Consider the following 26,803-nt stretch of genomic DNA (forward strand, 5'->3'; position numbering starts at 1 on the left):
TGTTTGCCTTTTAGTCCCACAAATATAAATGCAGTTTCTGAAAAAGAAAAATGTGCAAGATGAAGTAACCATGACAGACCTGAACAATCACAAATGTGAATACGTGTAGCTGTGTTTTATTGACACTGGTCAGGTAGGCAGAGGTTCTTATGTAACCGTGTGAAAGCCTGCTGGATGATTTTTAGAAGGCACTGATGGTTTTCAGTGTTTTAATTTGTTCAGTTTAATTTGTTGACTGCTAAAAAAAAAAAAGGGCTGCTGGAAACAAGAGGGTTTTCTTCCCTTTGAGTAAGGGAGAGAAAATTTCTGTACTTTCTGAAGCGGCTGATGCTGCTGTGTGCGTGCTAACAGCTTGAAAGAGGAAAAAGAAGACTAGTGTTGTTTCCTATCAGATTACGTGATTTATTAGATTACATGCCTTTAAAAAATCCCCCTGCTGTGCTATCAAGTGAGAAGAAAACTCCTGCCCCAGGGGCAGTTCTGTTTCACTTCCCCAGCCCCTCTGTGCACAAGTTGTTTACTGCAGAGGCAGCTGCTGGCGGCACAAGGCAGGATGTTTCCTAGACCCTGAGTGGGGTGGCAGCCACCAGCACTCACATTTAATTTCTGGGGTATTTTTGCTCAGTGTCAAAAGGAGCAACTTGGCATCTGTCAGACTTAGCCTGAGGTAAAACTCTTGGTGCAGGCAAGTTGTGGGACAAACTGTGAGATAAAGGCTATTGTTGGAAGTGAGATTTTTCCCTCTGTGAGGTAAGATGCAGACTTATTTCTGACTCTAGACTAACGGCATATGGCCATGATAAAAGTTACCACTCCCTCCTGAATGTCTTTCCTCAGAAACCCTCTTTCCTGAGAAATCCTAGGGCCACGGAGTGGGGAAAGACTGTTCATGTGCCAAAGAAGGGCTGACAGCATTATTTCATTTGTCTGTGGGTTCTGTTTCACTGCTGATGCCAGCTGAATTATGGCAGTACTGCTGCCACCAAGATGAGCAGAGTTGAATCAAGCTGCTGATTTGGCTGAAAAATAACCTTGAAAGAAAAAACCCAATGTTTCCAACTACTTCCTTTGACGTGTTGTGGTCATCACCTCTGACATGGGGGAGGTGCTGGGAGTGGGTCGCCAGGATGCGGAGCGGAGTGGAAGTGCATCTTTTGGCAGTGACTTCCTCTGACATCTGTTAAAGCCCGCTGAAAACTATTCCAAGAACCACGTTTTCTGTCCTCCTGCATTGAAATGGACCCTGAAGAATATGCTCTCTCTGTAGCCAGGCAGTTTTAAATATCCTAGCAGCAATTAGAGCAACTAATGGGATCATGTAATATTTAGATGTGATAAACTGACTTGAACGTTTTCCATTTTTTATGCCGTGGCACTTATAACTGGAGCCACTAAGAGGAACTTTAAAATCACATTTGTTTTAAGAGTTGGGGATTTTACATTATGTAAATTTTATACACTCACACATGCACATTTTTATAAGCATTGAATATTCAAGACTAAAATGGAACAGAGCTTTTATAGTAAGACAAAGCTACCTTTGTGATCAACTTGACTTAATTACTCACAAGTCCTTTTCATCAGCACTCATGCAAATTAACAGTTTTTAGCTCCTGAAATTGCTAAAGGAATTTTTAGGAAATGGTTGGAGTTTACGCAGTCTTTTTCTGCTACCAAGCCATCATCATACCAGAGTTAATGAGTCTGTTTTGTCTTTGAAAGAGAAATATAATTCCCATAAGTGCTGCAGTGCAAACTCAGATGTTTCATTCTGAAGGAAAGTTGTGTTTATAAATCTGCTGCTTTAGCAATCCTACTGTATATACAACCCCTCTCCTTGGATTGAAGCCTGAGGGAAAATGCCAGATAGTTGGGACTTGCAGCATTTGTTGCAGATCTGCCTTACAGCAGTGCTTCATGCTCAGGTTTTTCAGGACTGACTTTGCCCATGAACTGAGTCAGAATTTCCTGAAGAGGGGCATTTGTACCTACCTCTCTGCTCAATAACCGAGCAGGGCACCATTTGCTCTCACTGCTGGGTTCCTTTGCTGGTGGTCTGCAATAGGTGGAAATCTTATGACCGTGGAAGGTAAGAGGCTGGGATTTGGAGGAACAGGGTGTACTGGCAATTGGGACTTCTCTGGTGGAGCTGTGTGATTTTTCAGATAAGCTCCCTTCATTTTCTTACTGTCTGGCCCTTGTTTTGGTGGAGAAAAAAAATTTAAATATAAAATCAGCAGGCGTTGATAAATTGATGCATTATCTGCCTCATTCTACAACAGCCTGAAAAAAAACCTCTGGAAGGGATGACTTGTTAATCTTGAAACTCATGGGGGACAAAATGGAATTGCATTTGTGTCTATTAACTCCAAACTGTCTCCTCCCAAGGCAGAGAGACCCGTTCCCTTCCCAGGCACTGTATCCTCTCCCAGAACCCATAGGCTGCAAATGCAGAAAGTCAAATGCCCAGAGCTGATGCCTGATGTCCACTCCCTGAGCTGGGAGAGCTGGTAGGTGAGGAATGGCAAGTGGACTGTGTTTCCTCATCTAATCCAATGAGATTTTTGATGTCTCAAAACCAGAGGCAAGCTGTTACATAATTTCCAGCCTGCTGCAGCGGAGAGGCGCCCGCAAATCCTGACTCAGAATTAGACCCAGCTTGCTGTTCGTGCGAAGCTGCAGCGTGTGAGAGCACACACTGCTGAGGTGTCAAGCAAAGTCCAGGCAGCAAGAGGATAATAAATAGCTGAAAAGCAAGTGGTGTCAACAATGAGGCGAGCCTGGGTCCAAACCAAAACTGATTTTATCTTTGCCTTTAGAGCAGTCAGTAGTGGTGCTGGTGAACCTTTCTGTAGTCAGTTTCTCTCGCTGTAGGCTCCACAGCTGTGCACGGTGGCTGCAGTGATAGGGGGAAACCTGCTCTCCTCCCTCTCTTGTGGCACCATAAAGATTTTTTTTAAGGTCCCCACTGCATGTTTTCCTGGAACTCCAGCCTGGAGAGATGACTCCCGCATCTCTCACGATGTTTGCTTGCTCCCGTGAAAGGCTGCTTTGTGAAGCATAGCTGAAAGGCCATGTGGCTGCTGAAAAGGCCATGTGGCTGCTTAGCTAAAGAGAAAAATACAGGGGGTGTGATGCATCCTTCCTTGATGACAGGTTTCTGTGTCTACCTGTTTCACAGCAAGGCAAGGAAATAGTTGTGTAGGCTATTGCAGTGATGGTTACTCCTGGATACAGGCAGCACCAGCTTTTCTCTAGCCAAGTGCTGTCTTGTGCCTGCTGCCAGGGCCTGCAGCAGCTCGGCTGCTGCACAAGGAACAGAATTCACACTTGTGTGATTTGCAGAGCTCAGCTGTGTGTCTGCAATACTCTTTTGGGTCAAGCTGGTCTTTATTGTTCTATTTGTCTGGGAACCTCTGTTCTTGCAGGTCTGCTAATTATTTCTGCTTCATCTGGCACTTTCTAGAGCAGCTTTGATGGAGCAGCTCCAGAGGCTCTATGGCAACTGCCCAGGTTTGTTATCATGGATGGAATCCCCCAGCAGCTCAGCACTCGTCCTGGGTGGCAGCAGGGACACCTCCTTTCAGGCCCCAGCACTCTGTAGATGTGTGTGAGTCCTTCCAAAGGGAGCCAGGTTGCTCCCACTCAGAGCATGGCCAGGATGCCATGGCCTGGCTGAGCAGAATCCCCCCTGGAGCAGGGATAATCAGGGTGAATTCAGGGGCCCTGGCTGTGGGGTTTTCCCAGAGCTGCTCCCTGCCTCGCTGTGGTCTGGATCGTAGCAGTGCTGCCTACTTGGTCTGCCTGCTCTGCTCCACTTCTTACCCTCCTTGCCTCACTTTCATCTCTTCAAGTGGGCTTTCTTTTTTATCTGTTGTGAACAAAACCAGCTCTAGGAAGAGTCATTTTAGGATGTGATTTCATATTTATCTTGCAGTTTCTCCCCTATGTGGGATCGAAGTGATCTCTCTACTTCTGTCAGTATTTCCCCTCTTGTTAAAGAAAAAAAGATGGGGGTGGGAGGATGCTCTAGATATGAGATACTGCAGCTCACACAAATTTGTATTTTGTGAAACACTGCCAAGAATTAGGTTTGTGTGCAGCTGGCAATAACTTTGTAGAAAATAATTGCCAAGTAAGTTTGGATGATGCTTTTTCTCTCAAATTTACATCAGATTATCCACAAAGCAGTGGCTATTTGCTTGTAGAGCCTGTAAAAGTGTGGTTTAGCACTAGAACACAAAGCCTCAGCTGCCTGTAAAACAGGGTGCGTTTAAGAAATGCAGTAATATTCTGTAGAAAAAATTTTTTTCCACCCAGCAAAATGAGGTCAATTAATTTGAGTATGTTCTGGATCAGTTTACTTCTGTTTCAAGCTTATGTTGTTTGATAAACTAATATTAATTTGTTAATATGAAGGTGGCTTTTAAAAGGCATACTAGCCATGTTTGGCTTGGAGATATTAAGGGAAAGCAGAATTTATCCGTAATTATATGAATGTTTGTGTAAGCCTTTTTCCCTCAAAGGTAATGACTGACTTGTTATTAGCAGGGGGATTAATTTGTACTTTGCTGTACTGCAGACATGGCATTCAGGCAAGATGTGAAGTTGCCTGGGATGGCTTGAGCCTCCTTGATGATTTCTGTGGAGTTGCAGCCAAAGCATCTCAGCTGTTTTCCACCAGGCTTCTGCTTGCATGCAGCACTCAGAGCAGAGCAAGCTGTGCTGGTGGCATGGCTGTCACCCCAAATCCTTCCTGTTGGCTCTGTCTGGGGGCTGGCACCACACCCACGCTGCTGACTGCGTGCTTCTGACAGGCAGCATCTGATCTGCCTCAGGCACAGTCCGAGGGCACCATTCTGCCCAGGAGGGGCCCCGCTGGGAATGCCCAGATCCTGCAGTGGCAGGGAGGGAGGGAGAAGGTGCTGGGCACTGCAGGCTCTGCTGCTTTGAGAGAGGAGCCCCAGCTGTTGTGCCTGGGACAGCTTTCACCTTCTGGGAGGATGGTGGCGCTGGTATTACTCCATTGGGCATGCATGGAGAAATTTGCCTCAATTTCTCTAACAGGGAAGGGAAAGAGGAAAATATCTGTGCCAGAAAAAAGGAAGAAATTATCAGGAAAGTGTGTGGGTTTTATAAGGTGGTGGCTGACTGCCTTCAAATTTTTTTTTTATTCCAAATGGTTTGAGGATGACTTACTTTAAGGAGTAGCAATCACAGATATGTTGTGAGAGTCTCTTTACTGAGGAACAAATGAAAACTGATTATTTTCACTTTGAATCCTGTCTTTAAAAACTTAAGACATTTAAAAATTTACTTGAGAGCTTTCTTTTAGCTGCCCTTCTTACTGGTGTATCTGAGTCAGCTATTTTGGTTTACTGCTCTCAGAAAAGGAATCAGGCTGTGAGATTTCACAAGGTGACTTCTGTCTGCTGCAAAATCTCTCTCCAGATTTCTCAACTGCACGTACATGTTTTGAAGTTGGGACTTTGTTTCTCTGCACAGCAGAGTAGCAAAGAGTAAAGGCATGTTTGTGCCTCCCTCAATGAGCATACAGCATCCCATGGTGTCCCAGCAGAGGGTGAGGAAAACACCCTGGAAACCAGGAAAAGCTCATTTGGGGAGGGAAGGGAATCCCTGCTCCCCCAAGCTCCCATCCCTGTTCAGCTGTAATTGCAAAGAGATGGAAGGTGGCAGCTGAACTTTTTCATATAAATGTACCTTTCAAGGTTACTTGGTATTAGTCTTTATCTGGTTTCGCTTTAAATAGAAGATTTATTTTTCCTCTTAGCTGTGTGCTTCTGGCAAGTAGGGATGCAGCAGCAAAATGAGACTTGTAATCTAGACCAGGTCTGAAACAGACCTCCACTGCAGCTGGAGTAGCTTGTATTGATTTGTCAGCAGAGCCTGTAGGGTTTCGTAATGACGATTTGCCTGTCTGGCTTGCCCTGAGGGATTAATGCTTGGATTGAATCAGTTTCTAAGCCTGTGACTTCTTGCAGAAGAGAAGGAGAAGTAACATTGCCAGATATTTTCAGGACAGGGAGAAGGGAAATAAAGTGTGGGTTGATTTTACTTTTTTTTTTTTTAAGTCTCTTCCAAGGAAAAGGAAAAATCTGAGAGGATAAGTGAAAAGTCTGCAGTAACTACAGTAACTATATAGCCCTAATCTCTTTTTTAAGGAAATCCTTTGAGTGAGATTATGCAATCTCTTTAGCACATGGAATTGTTAAAATACATTCATAGGGGCATTATAAATTTGTTACCACAGAGTAATGATTAATATATCTATTTTGCAATAGATACAGCTGTGCTGTTCACTAGCATGTACAAATGTGTTCTTTGGTTGCTGACATAGTTGCAAAAGAAAAAAAAAATCCTCCCTGGAAGCAAAAAATATCAATAATATTAACTTTTAGGCAAAGTATCTGGAAAATTGTATCCAGAGCGAGAAACATATGTAAAATTAAATCTAATGTTCTATGGCAGATAGAGAAGGAATTCATATTTCTTGAGAGAAACACAAGAAAATAAGTATCACATCCTCATATGCGTGTATATATATACACACCTTTATATTACAAAGTAGTTTAAACTAAAACAGTATTAAAGACCAGCTGTAAATTTCCCCTGCAGTATATGAGAATTGCCTTGAGCTACAGGTTGAAAAATAAAGAAGTTCAGTACTATTTTTAATGAACTGAAAGGAGGATTAACATGCCATATCACTCCAACATCTATTGTTCAAGCAGAAAAATATTTCTAGTGGAAGTGGGTTTCACTTTTTTCCCCTTATGGTTTTCTTCATTACAGATTTCTTTCTCCCTCCTTTTTCATACTATTAGTTTTTCCTGGAAAGCTTTTTTGTTGTTGTTGAGATCAGTTTATGTGTAGCCATTTATTTCTGTTGAACAAATCTAAAACTTGAATGAACAGCCTGGTAACTTAGTATTTCCCTCCAAAGCCCATATTTCTGCTAGAGGATCTTCATAAAACTGTCACCTTCCACTCATTGCTAATGTTTGGAAATGTTGTAGGTTTTTTTCATTATGTGACCATATTTATCCAGCCTGTTAATTCCTGTTGTCATTGCCCAAGCGAAAAACATCTCCCAGCCTGAGAATGTCACAGAGGATTGTTTCCTCTTTTTATACCCAGCTTTGTGATAGCTTCCTGTTGAAGGGAGGATGCAGAGGTGTGCTGCTCTCTTGGCTTGGGGTGTTCCACAGATGCCTGTCTCCGTGTCAGGGTGAGCCAGGCTGGTGTGTGGTTCCAGAGGCAGGTTTCCAATGCAGAGCAGGAGCACCGGGGCAGGATGCACTAAGGCAACTCATCAGGAGGCTGTGGTGGTGTCCAGGCAGTGGGGTAACAGCATTGTGCACTGGGAATGACAGGGATGTGCCTTGCTCCTTGGCTGGTGGAAGGTTCAAAAGTGCAGCCTTGACCTCGTTCCCATTAAAACCAGAGGCTGAACAGTGGGGGAGTCATCTCTGACTGTTGTGGGCTACCCTGATACTGAATCCTTTCAGAGAGGCAGAAGGCCTATGTTCTCTGTCAATGTGATCTCTGTACCTTTTTTTAGGATGCAGTAATAGTGTATTATGTGGGATTGCAGTGCCTTTCTCTGGCATTCTCAAAGCTTTTCAGAATAACTGATTCACCTGGTGCTGTCGGGAGAACAAAAAGATAGCTGTTTTTTTTGCACCATTCTTCTGTTTGGGGAAGTTGGAACAAAAAGCTCATCAGGTATTTGGATGTCCTGAACTGCAAACAGGCTTATTGATGTCTTGATCTGTCTGGTCCATGAGTGTTAAGTTCATCTAGAAAGACCGAGTCCTGCCACTTCTGCAGCTTGACACTGCACACTGAGATGATCCAACTTCTTAATACAAAAAGAATGGCCTCATGGAAAGACGGTAGGTAGGAATAGAGAAGTGGATGTTAGGGAGCTGAACTTGGCCTGCTGTGCAGTTAGACAAGCAAGTGCAAAAAGCAAGTGCAGAAAAGAAGAGAAGAGTGGGACATTTTCATAGCATTTGACTCTTTGATCACCTCCATCCTGTAATTGAGTTATAGCTTATGTGGGTGCACCATTATGGTAAGAACTATTTTATTTTCTTGACTCCCTCCCTGTGACCCTTTCCATTTCTGGGAGATGTTTCATTCTCTTCTGTTGCGTTCTCATGTCTAGCTGAACATGAAGGGGTTAAGGAATGCCTAGCATTCACACTGAGACCAGTGCTGGAAGAAGTCACTGCAACATGACTAATCTTAAGATTAATGCATGCAGAGTGGGTAGTATCTGACAAAAGTGAATTCTTCCATGTTCATTATAAATAAATAAATTTCTCTTTTCCCTTGGCAGAACCAGCTCCTTGCGAAAGGCTTGCTGTTCGTGGAGGAGAAGGTCAAGCTGTGTGAAGGTAAGTATAGTAGGAAACCTGTTCTGGAATGGAGTTGTGCTTTGATTTTGGTCAGATGAGATGATTTGCATGTCTGGAAAGCAAATAGCCCTGTCTGGTGCTGTCCTGGGGTGTCACACAGCCCCTTGGGAGCCCTGTGAGGCTGAAGAGAGGGAGGGCTGTTTGAATTGTCCCAGAGCCACGATGCTCCCACCAGCCATAACTGCACCACAAAAGCAGCAACGTGGCTCTCATGTGGCAGCTGAACCTGGGCTCATGGCAGTTCTGGTCTGGACATGGATCTGTTGTGAAACTGCTTGGAGCTGCCTTCTGCCTTTCACTTCTCAATGTGATTTGCAGCTTGATGTAAGCATTATTTTGGTTTCTCTGTCATGCCTTTGAGAGCTGAACTATCATTCCTTGTGTAAATTTAAAGAAAAGAACAGTCTTTTGGGTGAGAATGAAATCCTTCAGGAAAGAAGTCGATCACGCATGGAGCTGTGTTCAAACTAAGGCTGCAGAGCCTGTGGGCCAAGGCAAGTGTGGTGTGGCCACTCAGTGCTGGACCTGTGGGGAGCTGCTCACATTCAGAAACTGTGTGCTCAAGTGAAGCCAGCACATCTTTATTCAAAACCAAGCTGCTGTTTGGTTTGACCCAGTTTTTTAGCCTGCAGAGAAGATTTCTTGCTAATCACCAGAGTGTTGTATGTGGATCATTAAATGCCAAAAGATGCTTATAATCTCACGTCATTGCTGGGCCTGGATTCCTCTGCACCAGTCTTCACCAAGTGACCTCACCCAGCTGGCAGGCTGTAGGATTTGAGCCCCAAAGGAGTTAAGGGGTTGCCAGCCTCCTGCTTGGGGTGTGCTTCCTCAGCATTGACCCTGTGAGGGAGGAAAAAGGGCAGACTCCTGTATTTTCCAAGATGTGGAAAAAAGGCAGACTCCTGCATTTCTAAATGTGGGTACCTGCCCTGCCACTGCCAGCTCTTCAGAATGAATGCTGCACAGCTTACCAGAGACTTTGGTTTCTGTACTCGTATAAAACTATTCCAGGGTCTGCTTTAGCATTATGAAAATTGAGCTTGACTCTGTAATAAGCTGAGAGCTGCCCAAGAGTGTTTTGCAGGTGCTCAGGTAGTTTGGGTCAGATGAAGTTTCCCAGGCAGACAGCAAAACACCTTCTATGCCTCATTTTTCTGTCCCTAGCTTGAAGCGACACTGGAGCCAGTTCACTGTGCAGGCTGGCATCACTGCAGGAGATGACTCATGGGCACCTTTCTTTTATAATGTGTGGGCTTGTTGCAGGTCTTGTGGTCACAGCAATGAGGATTTCTTGTACATGCTTCTTGGTTAGTTCTGTCTTCCTGGAAAACTTACACTGCCCTGCACCCAGACAGAGTGGCTGCAGGGCATGGCAATGTTTCATCTGAGTCTATTTTTCAATCACACCCTCTTTAACGTGATTTTTCTTTATACAATCTGTCAGAATCTCTTTCAATGCCTGCAGGATTTATGATTTCTTGAAGAAACAAACCATTCCTGCTTCCCCTTCAGAAGGAGAAGTGATCTCTGACATTTCATTGTGTCTCCAGACAGCAAAGCATTGTAGTCCTGGGTAGGAGGCAGAGGAGGGAAATTTTAAACATTCAATTAATCTGTTTCCTGTTGTCTTTTTCGCTTGCACTTGGCTGTTGTGGTAATGGGAGGCTGTTGGGGGGGTTTTGGGTCATTTCTTGTCTGCCTGAAGTTCCAGATTTGAAGCCATAATCATACCTGACACAGTGAGGCATCTCTGAAATTTTCTGTGGTTGCTAGTGGGCTGGCTCTCTGCTCAAAGGGAAATGTCTGCAGGATCTGGTCCTGCTGGCTCTCTGCTCTCTGGCTGTGTCCTAAGCAGCACAAACTGGGCAAGCAGAGTGAAAGTCTGTGTGGAAGCCTGCAGATGAGGAAAGCACTTCAGTACAGAGTCATAAGGCTCCTTTGAGTTGCAATTTTACATGTATTCCAGTTCCTCATGTTGGGCCTTTAGTGACCTTGAGGATGAGCCCTCAAAGCTGTCATGAGTGACCATCTTCCATTACTGCTCCTTGAGTCTAGACTGCCTCTGAAGTCCTGAGAGGTATCCTGGAAAATCCTTTTGTCAGAAGCTTGGGGTTTTAACCCTGAGTCTGTTTGCACCTGAGAGTCCAGGGATTCCTCTTAAACTTGAAATAAACATTGCAAACCTTAAGCTAAAAAACTGAGAGGCTTTGGGCCCATATGCTGAGGAGTGCCCAGCTCTGTAAGTCAGACCTATGAGCATAATTTGATCACAACTGTATTCCTGTTATGGGAATCCCAAGATTCACAGCTTAGTCTGCCTTGGTTTTAAGTACCCAGTTACACTTGGGGATGTTTAAATTAGTCATATAAGGGTTGGCCACAAATGGATTTCATTTGGGAACCTTCACAAGTGCCTTATTTGTCATTAGTACCTTTGTTGGGATCCCTGACAGGTACCTGACTGCTGCTTGGTGCTGAGTGGATGCTGGAGGGGGCTCAGCTCTTCCAAATGCTCTCCCTGACCTTGTTGCAGGATGATGTTGGAGATCAGCTGATGTTGGCCCTGACCTGCTGGTTCTCAGATTCAGCTGGTTTTGTGTGGTCTCTCCTGGGCTAGTTGAGCATGTTAACTGTGAACTCTGCCGTTGCACAATCCTGGGCTGTGGAGTTAAAGCCTCTGGTTCCAGAGGGGCTCCACTCTTTTGTTTGCATTGGTCTCATGTTTTGCACAGACAAATGATGTCATGTTTGCACAGACAGCCTTGTGTCTCTGTTGGTTAAGGGGAAGCTTAGCTGGGTGATGTCCAGTTTTGGGCAGAAACTGCAGAAATGAAGTCCCTTACCTGGGGAATTAGGGAGTACTTGGAAAATCCAACTTGCTTTTAGTGTCCCTGTCACTAAAGCTCTTACTCTGATCTCTGTTTTCATAGGTGAGGATCGCATTGATGTCCTGTCTGAAATCTGGGATCACTATTTTACAGAGACTCTTCCTACACTCCAGGCAATATTCTACCCAGTCCAGGTAATCCTAATTACAGTTCACTCAGGTGAAGCAAAGTGACTGCAATGCCTGCTAATGGCAGGTTATAACTTCTCTGCCAGCAGCACTGTTTGGCCAGTGGCTAAATATACGTCAAAACCTTTAAACTAAATCTTGGAGAAAGTAGAGTTTATCCAAGTATTAACTATAAGAAGGGCTGCTAAAATCTACTGCACAAGCACAATATTTTGGGCTGAATTTATTTCCAATTGTCTACTCTCTGTGCTTAGCTTAGCTTGCATACTGAAACTGTTGGACTGTGCCTTGTCTAGACTGAAGCTCTGGGCTATTTGTATTTATCATTCCTTCTTTTTTAAATAGCTGTGGCTGTTGGTGCAGATGACAGCACTGACAGCTTGTCTTAGAGGTATAAATCTGAAGACTAGCTCAGGAGAAAATGTGATTAACTCACCCTAATGACTTTTGAAGGGCTTATATCCCATTTGTGCCTTTGGGAAATCCTCAGGTTTTTGAAGCTTCAGTAAGGGGACATGTAAGTCTATGGGTAGAGGAAGAATGAACACTTTATGTAAAACCTTTTACACTGGGTATTTTGAAGGCTGAGTATCCCATCAGAAGTGTTGAGCTGTATCATTTTTTAATGTAGTTTTACTCAGAGTTTCTATATGAGCAGTCTAATTACCTCCCCAGCCTATTTTGACTTTTCTGCCATCAGAGAAAAAGAAAAATGTACCATGTGGAGAATGACGTTCTCGGAAATGCTAGCCTCCTCCCCCTGACTTTTGCCTCTTCTGGAAGACATTATTTCCAGAGCCTTTTCAAATTATTTTTCACTTGTGTTATTTGAAAGGCAGCAGGTAAAGCTCAAAGCTTGCCCTTTTCCTCTAATCCTATTAAAGCTGGCATTTCCTAAAAGAGAAAGGACTTCTACGAAGACAGACACTAACCTTTCTGCTGTGTTTATTTTTGTTCTTTCCTTGCTCCAGATGCTTGAAGGTAGGTGTTTGACAGGTAAAACTGTGCAACTATAATACCCTCCCCTTCTCTCCTTTTGCAGCTAACTCTCAGTGAGGGAGTGACCTGTTTAGGCAGGGGTTTCTCTGCACAGCAGCTACCTGTGTACTGTGGAAACAATTGAGCTGACTGTGTCATATCCACTGATGCTAATAATTCTGCCACTTAACAGAAAAATCTACTGCCCTGCTATTAAATGTCTGTGATGAAAAATGGGACAGAAGTTACAACACTGTGGGTAAAGCTTTTGGAATTAACTTAGTGGTGAAAGGATGACTATAGGACGTTGAGATTCTTTGAAAGCATAATTGTTTTGCTGTATTTGTCTTGTTGCAATATCTGAGTCACTCAAAATATATCAGCAAAGCTTTAAGTTTGGGAAGTATTGCCACTTTCTGAATGAGGAACTGAAAGTTAAACAGGCAGGATATTTAAAGCTTTGTAGGCACCTAAGTACTACACTGTATGTATGGATGGGTTAAGCTGCCTAAATACATCCAAGAATTTAACTCAGAGTGAGCTGCTCTAGGCTACCACAGAGAGAATTGCTGGTGCAGCAAGAAATAGAAGTTGCTCTTATGCCAGGCCAGTGTCCTAATAACAAGATTGGGCTTTTCCTAGAAAAAGGGAACTGTATGTGACCACTTATGTGGTGTGTCACAACATGTGAGGAGAGCTCATCCAGCGAGTGCCTTCCATCACGCTGCAGTTCTTTGTACACTGCTCTGGTAGATAGGAAAGTCAATTTGTTCTTGATTCCGTATCCTTTCCTGCAAATACCAGCAGGATTTTTTAGTTGTGCTCTTCTGTGATCCCAGCAATTACCCATTGAGAATGAAACTGAGTCAGCCACAAGTGTGAGTGTATGTTACCAAAGGTAGTAACTCACACCAGCCTCGTGTGGCTGCTATCTCAGCTAAGTTTAACCCCAAGGCTCATAGCTCTTGCAGAAATATGACCTTTAAGCAGCCAAGTTGGTTAAATTGCTGTACAGAGGGAAACTATGTAAACAGGTCACTCACTGGCTTTCGTAGAGTTGCAGCTGTTGATGTGACTATTGGTGTGGAAAAAAGAATAGCAAATCTTGTTTTGCTTGGCACAGAAACATATTTGCATTTTGAAGTGGGGTATGAAGTTAATGGGACTAAACTGCATAATATAAATAAAAAGTTTGCAGCTGCTGAGATATAGTTTCAAGATAGGTACTGGTCTTTCCTGCACGTTTTTTCCCTACACAGTGATGGTTTAAAACAGCAAACTGCTTTTTTTATGGCCAAGGTCCCCTCCATACTATTGGTTTTAATTCATATTTACGTATTGATTATGCTGTTAATTATGACCTGCAGCCTGTTATGAATTAATGATTACCTGCTGTTAATTTCTTCTAGCTAAATATTTGCTATGTTATGAGTGCTAGATATTTGCTATGTTATGAGTGTGTTATGGAGATCATAAAATGATTCCCAAGCAGACCATGGGGCAGAGATTAACATACTGAGAAGAACAAAGCAAACTTTTCAGGCTGGAAAGTGCTAGGCAGAGCTGGCAGAAAAATTTCTGCTGCTGAGTTGCACTGGGGCAAGAGAAAGTCATGCAGATATTAAACATAGCAGAGGGAAGGTGGTAACACCAGAATGCCAAATGGAGTTAGACTGTGTTTAAAAATGTTGAGAAATATTATATCATCTGTTATGCCTGCTCACTTGTGTTGTTGATGTAAAATAGGAATGCCTTGCAGACGATATTAAAGCTGTTGCTTTTTAAAATTATGTTTGGTTCAAGCAGTCTTGCTAGGTTTGCTCCAGGCTAAATCCTAAAATCTGTAATGGAATTACTTGCAGATTTTTGTCATATCAGCAAGTGCAGATGTTGAGCAAAAAGAGGGTACAGTATAGGTCAGAGGTAGGTTTAGTTAAGAAATATTCTGAAACAACATAATTCCCTACAAAACCTTGTGTGCTTTTTTTCCAAGTGCCAGAAGCACAAGCTACATCCAGCCTGGGGTTTTTTGTGAACAAATTGGATGGCAAGTGGGCTTATGAATACATACATAGTCATTTGGTGAACTACAGGCCCATTTCTGGCTTTGCTCCAAACCTAGTGATGCCACAGACGAGACGGTGCCCACTTCAGAATTTGTGAGACTGAGAGGGAAGAAATTAAAGAGTATCATGAATCCTCAACATGAATGACTGGGGGTGTTCTGCCACGGCAGCAGTGGGCAGAATAAACCCTCCTGTCTGTGTGCCCGTGTGCTGGTATGATGCTCACACATCCCTTTATCTACGCTTGGATTTTGCCTTTGTTTTTTTAGGGTCAGGAGTTGACTATCCGTCAGATTGCTCTTCTTGGCTTCAGAGACTTGGTCTTGCTAAAAGTAAAGTTGGAAGAAATCCTCCCCCTGATCCAGACAAAGGTTCCAGCTTCCATTGTCCAGATGCTGTTAATTCTGCAGGTGGGGAACCTCTGCTCTTCTTCATCTGACTCACTTGGGTATCTTGACCTCGTTGAAATCATACAAACACTGGAGGAAAAGTGGGGAGAGTGGAGGGTGTGATGAAGGGGGCGTGATGTGTGCTTATTTGGGAGTGGTCAGTGTTAAAATGAGAGCTGAATTTGGATGCCCCGAGCTTTCCTGGGAACAGGTAAAGATGTTGCCTTGAAAGAGCTGGGTTTTGTTGGGTTTTTTTTTTTTTTTTGATACCTCTCCTCCACATCTAGGAACAATGTCAGTACTCTCTTTTTCACACAAATTTTCATCTTCTAGCTTGTCTGAATGTCTCTTTGTGCCCTAATTTTCATAATTTCTCAGCTTTGCAAGGACAGGGCAAGTCTCCATCACAGCAGATAATGGAATTTGAATGGACTGTGGCTCTAGTTGCTTGACATCAGCACCGTGGCTGGCTGGGATGCTGAGTAGTGCCCATTAGAGGAGAAATACCTTTTGGCAGCAGGCAAAATGAGAGGCCATCTTTCAAAGGCCTCTCCCAAGAGATCTAGAGCATCTGTGGTAACTATCCTCTTTTTCCAGGTCTCAACAGAATACTTTCCAAGCATGTCAAATACAGCCAGTTTTGGTTTTTTCTCGTATTGCCCAGCCTGACAGTCCTGAAAAAATGCCATCTTACATGTTAGAGTTGACAGAATCATAGAATGGTTTGGCTTGGAGGGGATCATACAGTTCCAACCTGCCTGCCATGGGCAGGGACATCTTCCGCTAGACCAGGCTGTTCAGAGCTCCATCCAGCCTTCCTGTGAGCCATGTGCTGGACCTTTCATTTGACCTTGTTGATTATCAGGAGGTTTGCACAGGCCCATATCTTGAGCATTTCAAAGTCTCTCTGGATGGCATCCCTTCCCTCCAACATACCACACACCCTGGTGACTTTTATTTCTTCTCCAACATAATGGGTGTCTGAGAATTAAACTTTATGAGGCACAACCAAAATTGCAAAGTGGCTAAGCTGGTAGTTCTGTATGAACTCTCACTGTTCTGATGCTCCAGTGACCCAGACTGGAACAGCAGGTGATACTAAAGTGCTACCTCAGTTTCCATGAATGTTTTTAATACAAGACTCTTGAGAGCAAAGAGAATCTCAAAGCAACACATTTGAGGAAAAAAGCTTATTGAGGCTTTGCATGAAGTTAAGTGTGAAAGGTTTCTGAAATTGCTGTTAAATTGGTTGGTGTTATCTACCATCTTCACAGCTGTAAGCTGAACCACAAAGGGTGCTTTGCCTGCAGTCCTGCCTAGGGAAAGAGCAGTGCTTTGTCCAGGGTGTGTTAAGGCTTTTCTACAAAGAGGTGTTTTCTGGTAGAACCACCCTGGCATGATGTCACTGCTGCAGTGCACTGTGCATATCCTCAGTGTGAGCACATTTTGTACCTTCCTGTCACTTGCTCAGAAAAAGATCTGTCTGCTCAATGGCCATAGGGCGTGGCTGTAACTTCAACAAGGAGATTGACCTGAAAGGCACCCAAACCTCCATCAGCTCCAAAAGCTTCACTGACACAGTTGGGATATTCCAGCACACAGAGAATTGACAGACCCCAGACTTTATTCCAAAATCTTTTAAAGGTAATTTGACCTTTTGTGTTTGATTTTCAGAGTGTCCATGAGCCTACTGGTCCCACTGAGGGCTATCTGCAGCTGGAAGAACTGGTCAAGCAGGTGGTATCACCATTCTTAGGTCTGTGTGAGGATCACAGCTCCTCTGGTAGCTTGCTTGGTAAGACATGCACATTGTACTGGAGCTATTATTGGGGTGCACAGGTTGGGTAATGGGAGGCATTGGTGCTGGAAAAGGAAACAGTGCATGACTCCATGAGAGACAGAAAACAAAGGCTAAAACACCCTTGAAAAGGCCCTGATTAATGTTTCTGGATACAAGTTTGTGTGACAGACTTTTTCTTGTCCATGACCTAATGAGCTATTAGTGCCCTATCACTGCACCCAGACCCCCACAATGTCTCCCCTCTCTCTGGACATGGACTGGATTCTAAAACCCCTTTGTCCATGCTTGGTGTACTGCTTTCACCACAGTGAGAGACCTGGTCCTTTGCTGCTTGCTTGCTAGCCTGCTTCAACTGCTGAATCAATCAGCTTTTGCAAACAGCTGAACTGTTGCATATCAATTCTGAGGGATGACAGGGATTTTGCATAAAGTCTTCCTTCCATCTGAGGATTCTGTTTACAAAAAACCCCAAATTAAAATTCTGTGTTTAAAGTGTGGATAAACATATCCAGGTGAGAGAATGGGCACCTCGCTTAAGGAAGAGCATGATCATTCTGGGAACCTTCTTCACATGATGCAGGAGCTCTGCTCACACGTGGGGCCAGTCAGAAGAGCTTGGCCAGCTAATGGGCATAGTGTTACTGATTTGATGGTCAAGAAATTTAAATAGAACAAGTGAAGAAAGCTCTAGTCTCCCTCTATTTCTACTACCTTTAGCCTTTGATTTGATGCAAAATGGTAGCAAGCTGGAGACCCACAAGGTGCCTTGTAGTACACTTAGCAGCATATGGGCAGAGATGGTCTTGTGGTAGGAGAACTTAATTGGAACTCAGACAATCTGTGCCTGTAATAAACCCATGGCATTGCTTTAGGAAAACTGTGGCTCAAGATTTTTATTCTTGTGGTTGCTGGGCAATCAGATATCTTCTGTGCAAGTGAGCATGGTTGTACAGTTCAGCATGGATTAGCAGATCTGATCCTAGGGCTCAATCAGACCAAAATCCCCTGTAAAAGTTGGACTTTGACAGATTTGATTGCTTTGCTGTTTATGGACAAGTGCATGATGCTGGGATTGTTTGAAAGGCAGCTGCCTGACCTGTGCTGAAGTTTCTAGCCATTCTGGATTTCTGCCAGCTGAACCAAGCATTTGTGCCATTAATAAAAAAAAAAAAAAAAAAAAAAAAAAAAGAAAACCTACACAAGCTGGCCTTGTAAAGATTATATGCCTTAAAATAATTGAACTTACTTTGATTTTTAGCTGTCATTTATTTGTGTATATTTCCAAGGTGGCCTTTTACTCTTGCTCCACCCTTTGGTGATCATGAGGAAAGAAGGAATTTCTTTTTGCAGTACAAGACAGGGACTGCAAAACTGAACTTTTCTACAAATAATCTTGGTACTTTCACAGTGCTGCTATGGAGGGGGCTTCTCTTCCTTATTTTTCATTTGTAATCAGACTTCTTTCTCTTCCCTCTCCCTCTTTCAGTCATCATTTTGCTTTCTCAGAACCAGTTTCTTCTCTCGCGGGGCAGCCTGTAATGATGGTGAACCCCAGTAGGTTCCCCACAGTAGCTTTTGGGAGGGGCTGTTGGGCTTTGGGTGTGCTTGCATTGTACACAGCTGCTCTGGAGGCCAGACTGCCCTCTGGACTGGAGCTTCAGGGTAAATGAGTGTTGGGAAATGTGACTGAAGGTGTCTGCTCCCAGCTGGGACTCTACATAAGGCTTCAGCCTGCAAGGCTGCTGTCTCTTAAACTGATTTAAAGCAGAGAGGTGTGAAAGGGACAGGACCCCTCACAGAGGGGAATTGTAGATGGCAGCATTTCCATCTGGTCTGTTAGCTTTTTGCCTTTTGCTTTGCCTGTGTGAATTAGCCATAATCTGCATGGTAAGGATGCAGTATGCCAAAGGGATCCAGCTGGCCAAGAAACAGGGTTTGTATTGGGGATAGGAGAGAAGATAAAACAGCCACACATCACTGCTGATCTGAGGTTGGTTGCAAAAAAGTCCCAGAAAAACTCCTCCCAGTTTATATTCCTGGTCATAAGGCACCAAAATAAAAATAAAGTTTCTAGTTAAGCTATGCAGAGCAACTCCCTTAAGAGACTTTCTTTTGTGGCCAAGAAGGTAAAGGGGGAAAAGTAAAGCAATAAATGCATTGCTTTACTTTTAGAGTTTAGACTAATTTCACCTAATTTTTTTCTCAAAAGAGTAATATCCTAATGCCCTTTAACACTACAGCTTGCTGTGGCTTGGGCTGCAGATGAAACCTAAGAATGTATTTGCTGTAACCAGCCTCAGAAGTGATTTTTGTATACTCATAAGTGTGAATGAACCATTTTGAATTGATGTATTCCTGGCAGTAACAGGGTGAAGGCTGCTCGCCTGTTCCTCCCTGCAACAAATAGTTTGTTTTTTGCTTTTCTTCCTGATACAAGCTTCCAAAACTCGGATAACCTTCAGTGATGAGTGCTTTGCTTTGCGTTTTGTTACTCTTATCCTTCTGCAGTCTTGGTTGGAAGCCTTTTATATGGTTTAAAGGCTTCTGACTATGAAATGAGACCCTGCACTTGAGTGAAGTTTGTGAGAAACAGAGGGACACATAGGGAATGGCTCCATCAGCTGCTGCAGGGATAGACCCACAGGAGGTGTCCAAAACCACCTGGAACATTGCAGGAGGTGGAAGCCAGCAGGGAACAGTAACAGTGTCTGATTCAACCTGCTGGGGTGGGATTACAGTGAGCCAGGGCAAAACTCTGACCCCTGCCTTCCTTCAGGCTTTCAGTGTCAGAATTGACATGTGCTTCATGGTACTGCACTGGGGACTGCACCTTGGGGCTGTGCTTTAGACCTGGCAATTTTCCTCCTTGACATTTTGCTGAGCAGACTGTACAGCCCACACCCAGGCATTCTGTGCCACTGCCTCTCCTCCTCAGCACAAATCCTGCCTTTCCCTTGTGCCCCTCTTCCCAGGCTGCTGTGGACTGTTCCTGTGCACTCTTAGGTGTTTTCTGTGTCCAGCCTCCAAAACAGATGTGATGCAAAGTGGATGAAATGTCCTTTTTCTGGCATGATCTTTAAAAAATATGGTGGGATAATGCCAACAGAATAGCCTGTTCCTAGGCAGATGTAGAGACAGTGTAATGTATGCATCAGGAATTTCACACTGACAACAGCTAATGGCACGTCCTGAGAGAAATTCTTCAGAGACAGGCATGGCAATTCAAATCCACACTGAATGTTTTTTTGGAGACTTGTGCCACTTTAATGTCACTTATTTTAGTGACCCTCCATGTGAGGTTCACTACCTACTTGGTTTTCACCCCTTGATAAAAGAGAAGACTCTGAGGATGCTCAGGAGAGTCCCTTGGCTGCACTGGTGACATTTTGGCTCACCTCTCTTGCAGGCAGCAGCCCCTGCAGCAGGATGGGAGGTCTCTCCTCTCTGGGCAGAGGCAAATTTCCTTTCCCAGCACCTAGCAGTATGAACTAGTGAGCTTCTGACTGCTTGCCAGTGGTAATGAAGTGGGCACTCTGTAGCTGCACGCTGAATTCTCTCTGTTCCCGAGAGCAGCCCAGCAGTGTGGGCAGCTCTCTGTTTGTGTGCTGTTGACCATTCCTGCTGCCTCTTTCCCTTCCAGAGAGAAGGTACTCCAGATCCTGCCCTAAGGCCCTGACCCCGCTGACGGAGCAGGAGGGCGAGGCCTACCTGGAGAAGTGTGGGAGCATCCGTCGGCACACGGTGGCCAACGCTCACTCGGACCTCCAGCTGCTGGCCATGGCCTCCATGATGCACACGGGGATGGTGGTGGAGGAGCAGGACACTCCTGACAAGTGCCTGCTGCTGCAGCCCAGCTGCTTCGGGCCCCGGCAGTGCTCCAGCGAGCCCAGCATCGCCGACGGCCCCGAGGCGCCCGCAGCCGGCAGGCAGGACCCTGCCGAGCTCAACTGCACCTCTGTCTGCTAGGAGGAGGCTGCCTGAGGGGCGGAGAACTGTGTGCACCGAGCTGGACTAAGGGGTGTGTCATCCCTGCTGGGGAAAGAGGAGAAAAATGGGAATGGTGCTCATGTAATTGAAATGGGCCCGAGGGTTCATATGGCTGAGAATGGTATCTAGATAGGTTCTTTTGCCAGCCTGGGATCATTGCTGGTGGAGATACCAGGCTGCTCCCAAGTGACCACTGAGGGCTGCAAAGGTTTTGCTGTTGAACAGCACAGTCTGCCTTCTGTAAGGTTTCTCTCTCTATTAGTATTAACTTCTTGGTGACACCTTTCCTTGTTTTTGTTTGGTATGATACAAATTGAGTTCTTTCTGCTTTTCTCCCTCTTTCCCAATTGTGCTTCTTCTTTGTTCTTTGTCCCTGCAGCGGAGGCCTCTGTGCTCAGTGTTCTCTTTGCTTCTGGTGCTTCGTCGTGAAGGCTGAGCACTTAATTTCTCTTTTAAAGATGAACTCAGGGTTGAAGCCATTTGCATCCTGCAGAAAGATCTGCTGAGGGGGCTTGTGAGAGAAGATCCTTCATTTTGCTTCCCATGGGCATGGATGAAAAGTCCAAATCAGAATTGATCAGACTTGCTTTTTTCCCCAGGCCTGAAGAGAACCAAGTATATGTGGAATCTGAGCTGAGTACTTCATATGTAGTTTATTTGGTTCCAGTCATATCCTGGGGCTTCTGGTGTAAATTGGGTGCAAAGGATGGCTGGGGTGTGTAAATTGGGTGCAAAATATACTGAACATCCTGGCATTTGGAATCAATTTGCTCTCAAAATTTCGGTGGTGATAGGGCTATGATGAAGGAGAAAATCAAATGGGTAGGATATGTAAAGGTGCTTCTCAGCACTGGGCCATCGTGACTGCAGATCAGGAGGTGATGATCAGTATTTCATCCTGAGCCTACCCTGGTACTTTTAGCACTTGTGGATTTCATGAGACTGAGGATAATCAGTGGGTGTGGAAAGGAGTCCTGGCTCAGTGCATTCATGAAGTGCTCCTGACCTCCAGTGGTATCTGACTCAGTGCAGTATTGCTTTTAAGATAAAGTGAGGGCTCTTTGCAGTCTTTGGTTTTGTTTTTGTTGTGAAGATTAGGAGTGGGTCCAGTTTGCAGGTGTCTGTGTCAGGCACTGCAGCCTGCAGTGTCTGCTTTGTAGCATCACTTGGTACCCCAGTGCTGCTTCTGTGGGGACAGAGCCAATCTGTTTCAGCTGTCCCTGGGATGCTCTGCTGGTGTCTTGCTAAGCAGATTTGCAAGTGTTATTATAGGCTTAGAGGTGAACTGCAGTGCTGCCTTAAATGTCAAACCCCATTGAAAATATGGACACAACACAACTACCACTTGAATCTACTCCAAGTGGTACTTGGTAAATAAGTGTGTCTTGACAAGGAAACAGAAGGTTAGGATGAGCCTCTGGGATGTTTTTTTGCATGCTATGACATTAACTGCAGAATTTTCCATGCTTCTGTTAGGCATTAAACATCTTCTGCCCCACTGGCTGCACTGGAGCACAGCTCTGACCTGACAGGATTTGGCATTAGTAGCACATGCAGCAAAAGGAGAGTTGGTTATTATATGGCAGTAAAGCATCAGAAACACCAGCTATGAGCACAAGCCAGGCTGCCTTGGTAAATGAGAGTGTTGCTTTGTCTGCTGTGCTTTGCAATGTTGAGAGAGGTACTTGGAAGAGCCTCCTTTTCCTCCTGTCACCAGAGCTCTTGGCCTTTGGGGAAAGGCCCAGTGATTGGATGGATCAGCAGCTGTGCTTTCCATGCCAGGAGAAGAAGTTCAGTGGTGCTGGCTGCCTCCTCTTCCTCAGAGCACCCACATCCAGCAGAGGCCAGCGAGATGTGCCTTTAAGCAGCATTCCCTTCAGGTGGATTGTAGGATAAATTTCTTTCTTGTTCATAAATTGGCCTGACCAGGCCAACTTACTGCCATGTGCCCCAGGGCAGCCATGGATTGTGGTGGAGCTGCAGAATCTCTGTGGTGGCAGCCACACCATGCAGGTCTCCCTTGGCACAGTCCCTCCAGCGTGGGGCAGATGATGGTGTCCTGCTCACAGTTAATTTCTTCAGCCCTTGCTGTGACTGAGTCTTCTCTTAGTCACACCGAGGTGTGTGGGGAAGTGGTCACCCTGCAGCATTTCAGTTCACTCTCATGAATGCTTTTCTTCTTTCTGTTTCTCCTGTGGCCTAGTTGCCTTCTGTAAATACCCAAACCATTTTGATCAGAGAGCAGCACCCTCTTTTATGGTGAAAACTAGAACAATGTATTTATTTCCTGACATATTCTTGGATCATCTCTAGGGCTAATAGGAATTAGTCCTGGTTTTAACTTGAATTTCTTTTGTTTTACATGTATGTATGATTTAATTATTTTGGTTTTGTATCTGTTACTTTGCAAAAATTTGCACCAAGCCCTCTGAATCATGCACTTGCCCCATTGTTTTGTTTTTATGGAGAATTAAAGCTGGTGGCTTTACTTTGTGAACTGAAGTAAACACAACCTGTTCTGTAAACCACACTGAGTGTATGGTCATGACCACCACATTTACAGCCACGTGGGGTTGCACAAGCCTCTGCAAGTGCTCTTCTTTTCCAGGCTGGGTGAACCTGAAGGTGGCTGGAAAGCTGTGCCATGGTGAGGCTGGCCTGGAAGGGCCCTGGGAGCAGCTCTGAGGGGCAGTGCTGAGCAGTGCTGAGGAAGCTTCCAGTCCTCTGTAAGCAAAGACCCTGTCCCCATGCCAGAGCTGCAGCATGAGAAACACTTGCATTGTGATACAGGGTTCTGATTTGGGTTGCACTGTGGTTGCTGACCATGTCACATGGCTGTGACAGGGCCACAGGGTGGGTCTTTCCTACCCTTGTGGTCACCAACCTGAGAAAACCTCCTGGAGGAGCTGTCAGAACAGAAAGAAGGAATTTCTCTCACCACCTCCTGGAGTCTGTTACCTTCTACTTCAATAATGACCTAGACCGAGCCACTTCTCATCATACTGAATCTTCCCTTTTTACTCTGTTTCCTTCTTAAGGTAAGTGATTTATTCTGTGTCCATGCAATTCTGTCATAAATGTATTGATGGGTCTATTCTTAGTACCACTGGCCTTTTTCCTGATATTCCCCATAGCCAAGCACATGTTTTTATTGCCAGGAAGCAGAGCTGCTTCTGGTCCTAGCCATATGGACAGCAACTTGGTTTATTTTTTAATCTTTTATCAATCAGAGAACTTGCAGTATATCTTGCTGGCACTGATGGGAGCAGGGTGAACACTGCAGGGTTTGGGTTGCCTTTTCTTTTTAGGTCCAGGTTCACCTGGAAGGCCTTTTGGCACTTGCCACTGAGTCAGCAGATGGAAAATATTTGGCTCTTAGAGGCAACCTGTGTCCTCCAGAGGAGAAGCTGCAGGTCTAGTGAGAGACAAATTGTGGTATTTATGGTGTGCTTAGTTATGCAAACTCCTTAATTTTGCTGTAGTCTCAGAGTAGAAAACCTTCCTAACTGGATTCCCTGTTCCTTCCCAGCCTGGCTCCTTCCCCATGGCAGAGCAGGACTCCTGGGCCTGGCAGAGTGCAGCTCCCTCACCCTGAAGGAAGGTTGTGTGTTAGACAAAGCCAGCAAATGGGTGTCTGAGCTCCTGAAAGAGGCCAGGCTGGCTGGCTTCCCTGGCTGCCCCTTCCCTGCTTGGGACAGGTCTGCGCAGAGCCAGCACCACTTCCCACTCAGGAAAGCAGGTGAGAAAACAAGACCCACCCTGGCACAGATTCCCCACAGTGCCCAGGGAGTTTCCCAGGGGTACTGGGCTGGAAATTCAGCCCACAGTCAACATTCTCTGTAGGAAAGTCACTGCAAATATTCCTGTTAATTAAAAGTGTGAAGGGCAGGGTATTTGGTATTTCCCTGAGCAAAGAGGAGGTAATTAGTCATCCTATTCATATTTCAGATATGGAAAGTGGATCTGGCAGGACAAAAATAGGTTAAGTGGGATATTCTTGCTTGCCCACACGTTTGGAGAGGTCTTTCTCTTCCCCTTGCTATCCCAACAGCTCCAGGTAAGGGCACCAAGCATTCAGCTACATAAACAAAAGCTTTAAAACAGAAGTAGCAGCTTTTAAAGCAACTTTCCAGCAAAGGTACAGCTCATTCTCATCAATGTGGAGCACAAAATGGCATGCTGTAAAATAAGTGCCATTTGCCACCTGAGAATTGGGTGCCTTTTATTCATTACTTGCATCTGAAATTACCTGGAGTACCCTTGTTAGTTATTCCCACCTGGGAGAGCAAGTGCTGTATCATTGTTGTGCCAGTTTACATCTCTCCTATGTGTAAGTTCATCCTTCCAGGGATGGAATCCTGCCCCAAGCCCTTCTTCAGGTCTTCTGAAAGCTGTCCTAAGTCCACAAGGAGTGGTAGCTCAGATGTTTGAGTAGTTTGGTGCATTTCTCCAAACCAAGTGATGAAAAGAAGTGACAACTCCAGTGCAGAAGTGAACTGAAAATTGTCATTACTTATCAACAGTTGCTTGCTGTGCATGGCCAGCACCCTTTTGGGGCCACAAATATGGGCTGGTGTGTAGGAGACTCACCTCTATGGGAGAGAGCAGTAAAGAAGAGGTATATGCAGGTAAAGGAAATAGCTGGTTAGATTAATTTTCACCTGAATAATTGGTATAACAGAAGGTAGAGGCTTGATTGTAGTTTGATCAGCAGACTTTGCAATGAGGAAAAGGAAAGCAAACTCCTTAAACCAAAAGATAATGGCTTGAAGGGTCCTACCTACCCTGAACTCCTGCCATAGCACAGAGCAGATTTTCAGTAGCTGTGAATTGCAAGAGTATTCAGGGAGTTGCTGTTTGAAGTGTCTCTCATTTGGCTTCAAAGCTAATTCCCACTTATGCCAAGAGCTAGTTGATAATTCTTGTGGCATAATTATTATAGACTGTGCAGTTAACAACCTCTGTTACATTGGAAAATAGATTGGACTCAGAGAATCAGTCTTTCTGACCTTGAAATTTATGAAGACAGCTGCATTGGCTCACACACAGGACTCTTCTGTGGTTGTTGAGTTGTTTTTGTTTGTTGGGGGTGTTTTTTAACTTTTTTAAAAACTTTTTTTTTTTAAACCTGAAAGAGTGAGTTCTGTTAGAATTGCTTGGGCTTCTCAAAGACAGACCAGTTACAAGACACCCAGTCTTCAAGTCAGTACTGCAATAGGACTACCTAGAAAGTGACAGAATTTATTTATATTAAATGTCAGTAAGAAACCACAGACTGTGCCACAAATCAGCTGCCCTGCAGGCCTCTGAAACTGATTTACACCCATCACTGGTAAGCCAGCCCTCTTTTTCACTGGGGATTTTTAATCCTATTCACATGAAAGGCTTATTGACTAACATATCAATGGCTGTTAGAGTAGAAACTTGTTCCCTCTTGTCCCCCGTGTATCTGTCTCATGGCTTCACTATGACAAGTGCTAAACCTGTCTTTCTTCAGGCACATCTCAGGCTGATGGATTGTGTATTTGCTGTGTGGTTGGATATAAGAGATGAGAGGGTGGGAGAAGCTGTTCTGCAGGAGAGAACTGACAGTATGTGTGAAAAGCACTTCTTAGGTGGTGTATGCACCACATCTACAAAAAACTCTCTTCTAATTTTTTTTGTGGGAATGGGAGGAGAGTTCTGATGTGCATTTGGAACTTTGAATCTCAGAGATTCAGAACCACTGTCCATTAGAAGTTTGAGTGAATGCAGAGGATTTCTTGTGATTTTCCCCCATCCTGTTGCTTTTTTCAGAAGACAGCAGTGGATGGTGATTACGTGCTGAGCATGGCTGTGTTTGGTAGTGCAGATGGAGCTCCTCTGAGCTCCTCCATTCAGCCTGTCACTGAATGTCTCTTCTGGCTCTTAAATGTTCAACACCTGTCTTCCCTGGAAGCCCTGCAGCAGCTGGAGAGATGCTGCCTGCTGGACCCACAGTCCTGGTTAAATGCAGTGGTTCATCCTCAACAGCACTGTGTTAAGGAACCTTCCCTGTCCCACCATCCAGGACCTGCTCTGGCAGTCACACTCCCACCCCCTGAGCTGTGGGAAACCCAGAGCTGAGCTGGTAAGGAACT

At 44.7% G+C, this 26,803-nt stretch overlaps 1 protein-coding gene across 2 annotated transcripts in view; it reads left to right on the forward strand.

Annotated features, from left to right (window-relative positions):
- PRR5L (proline rich 5 like) overlaps positions 1-23,207 on the forward strand; it is a 41,185-nt gene extending 17,978 nt beyond the window's left edge. For both annotated transcript variants that reach the window (XM_058807276.1, XM_058807277.1), the window contains 5 exons: positions 8,366-8,423; positions 11,378-11,469; positions 14,777-14,917; positions 16,571-16,691; positions 20,338-23,207. In XM_058807276.1, coding sequence (XP_058663259.1) covers positions 8,366-8,423; positions 11,378-11,469; positions 14,777-14,917; positions 16,571-16,691; positions 20,338-20,663 — 738 coding nt within the window. In that variant the 3' untranslated portion in view covers positions 20,664-23,207. The remainder of the gene's footprint in view (positions 1-8,365; positions 8,424-11,377; positions 11,470-14,776; positions 14,918-16,570; positions 16,692-20,337) is intronic.
- The last annotated feature ends 3,596 nt before the right edge of the window (positions 23,208-26,803 follow it).

This window comes from Ammospiza caudacuta, chromosome 6, assembly GCF_027887145.1.
Source record: "Ammospiza caudacuta isolate bAmmCau1 chromosome 6, bAmmCau1.pri, whole genome shotgun sequence".
NCBI lineage: Eukaryota > Metazoa > Chordata > Aves > Passeriformes > Passerellidae > Ammospiza > Ammospiza caudacuta.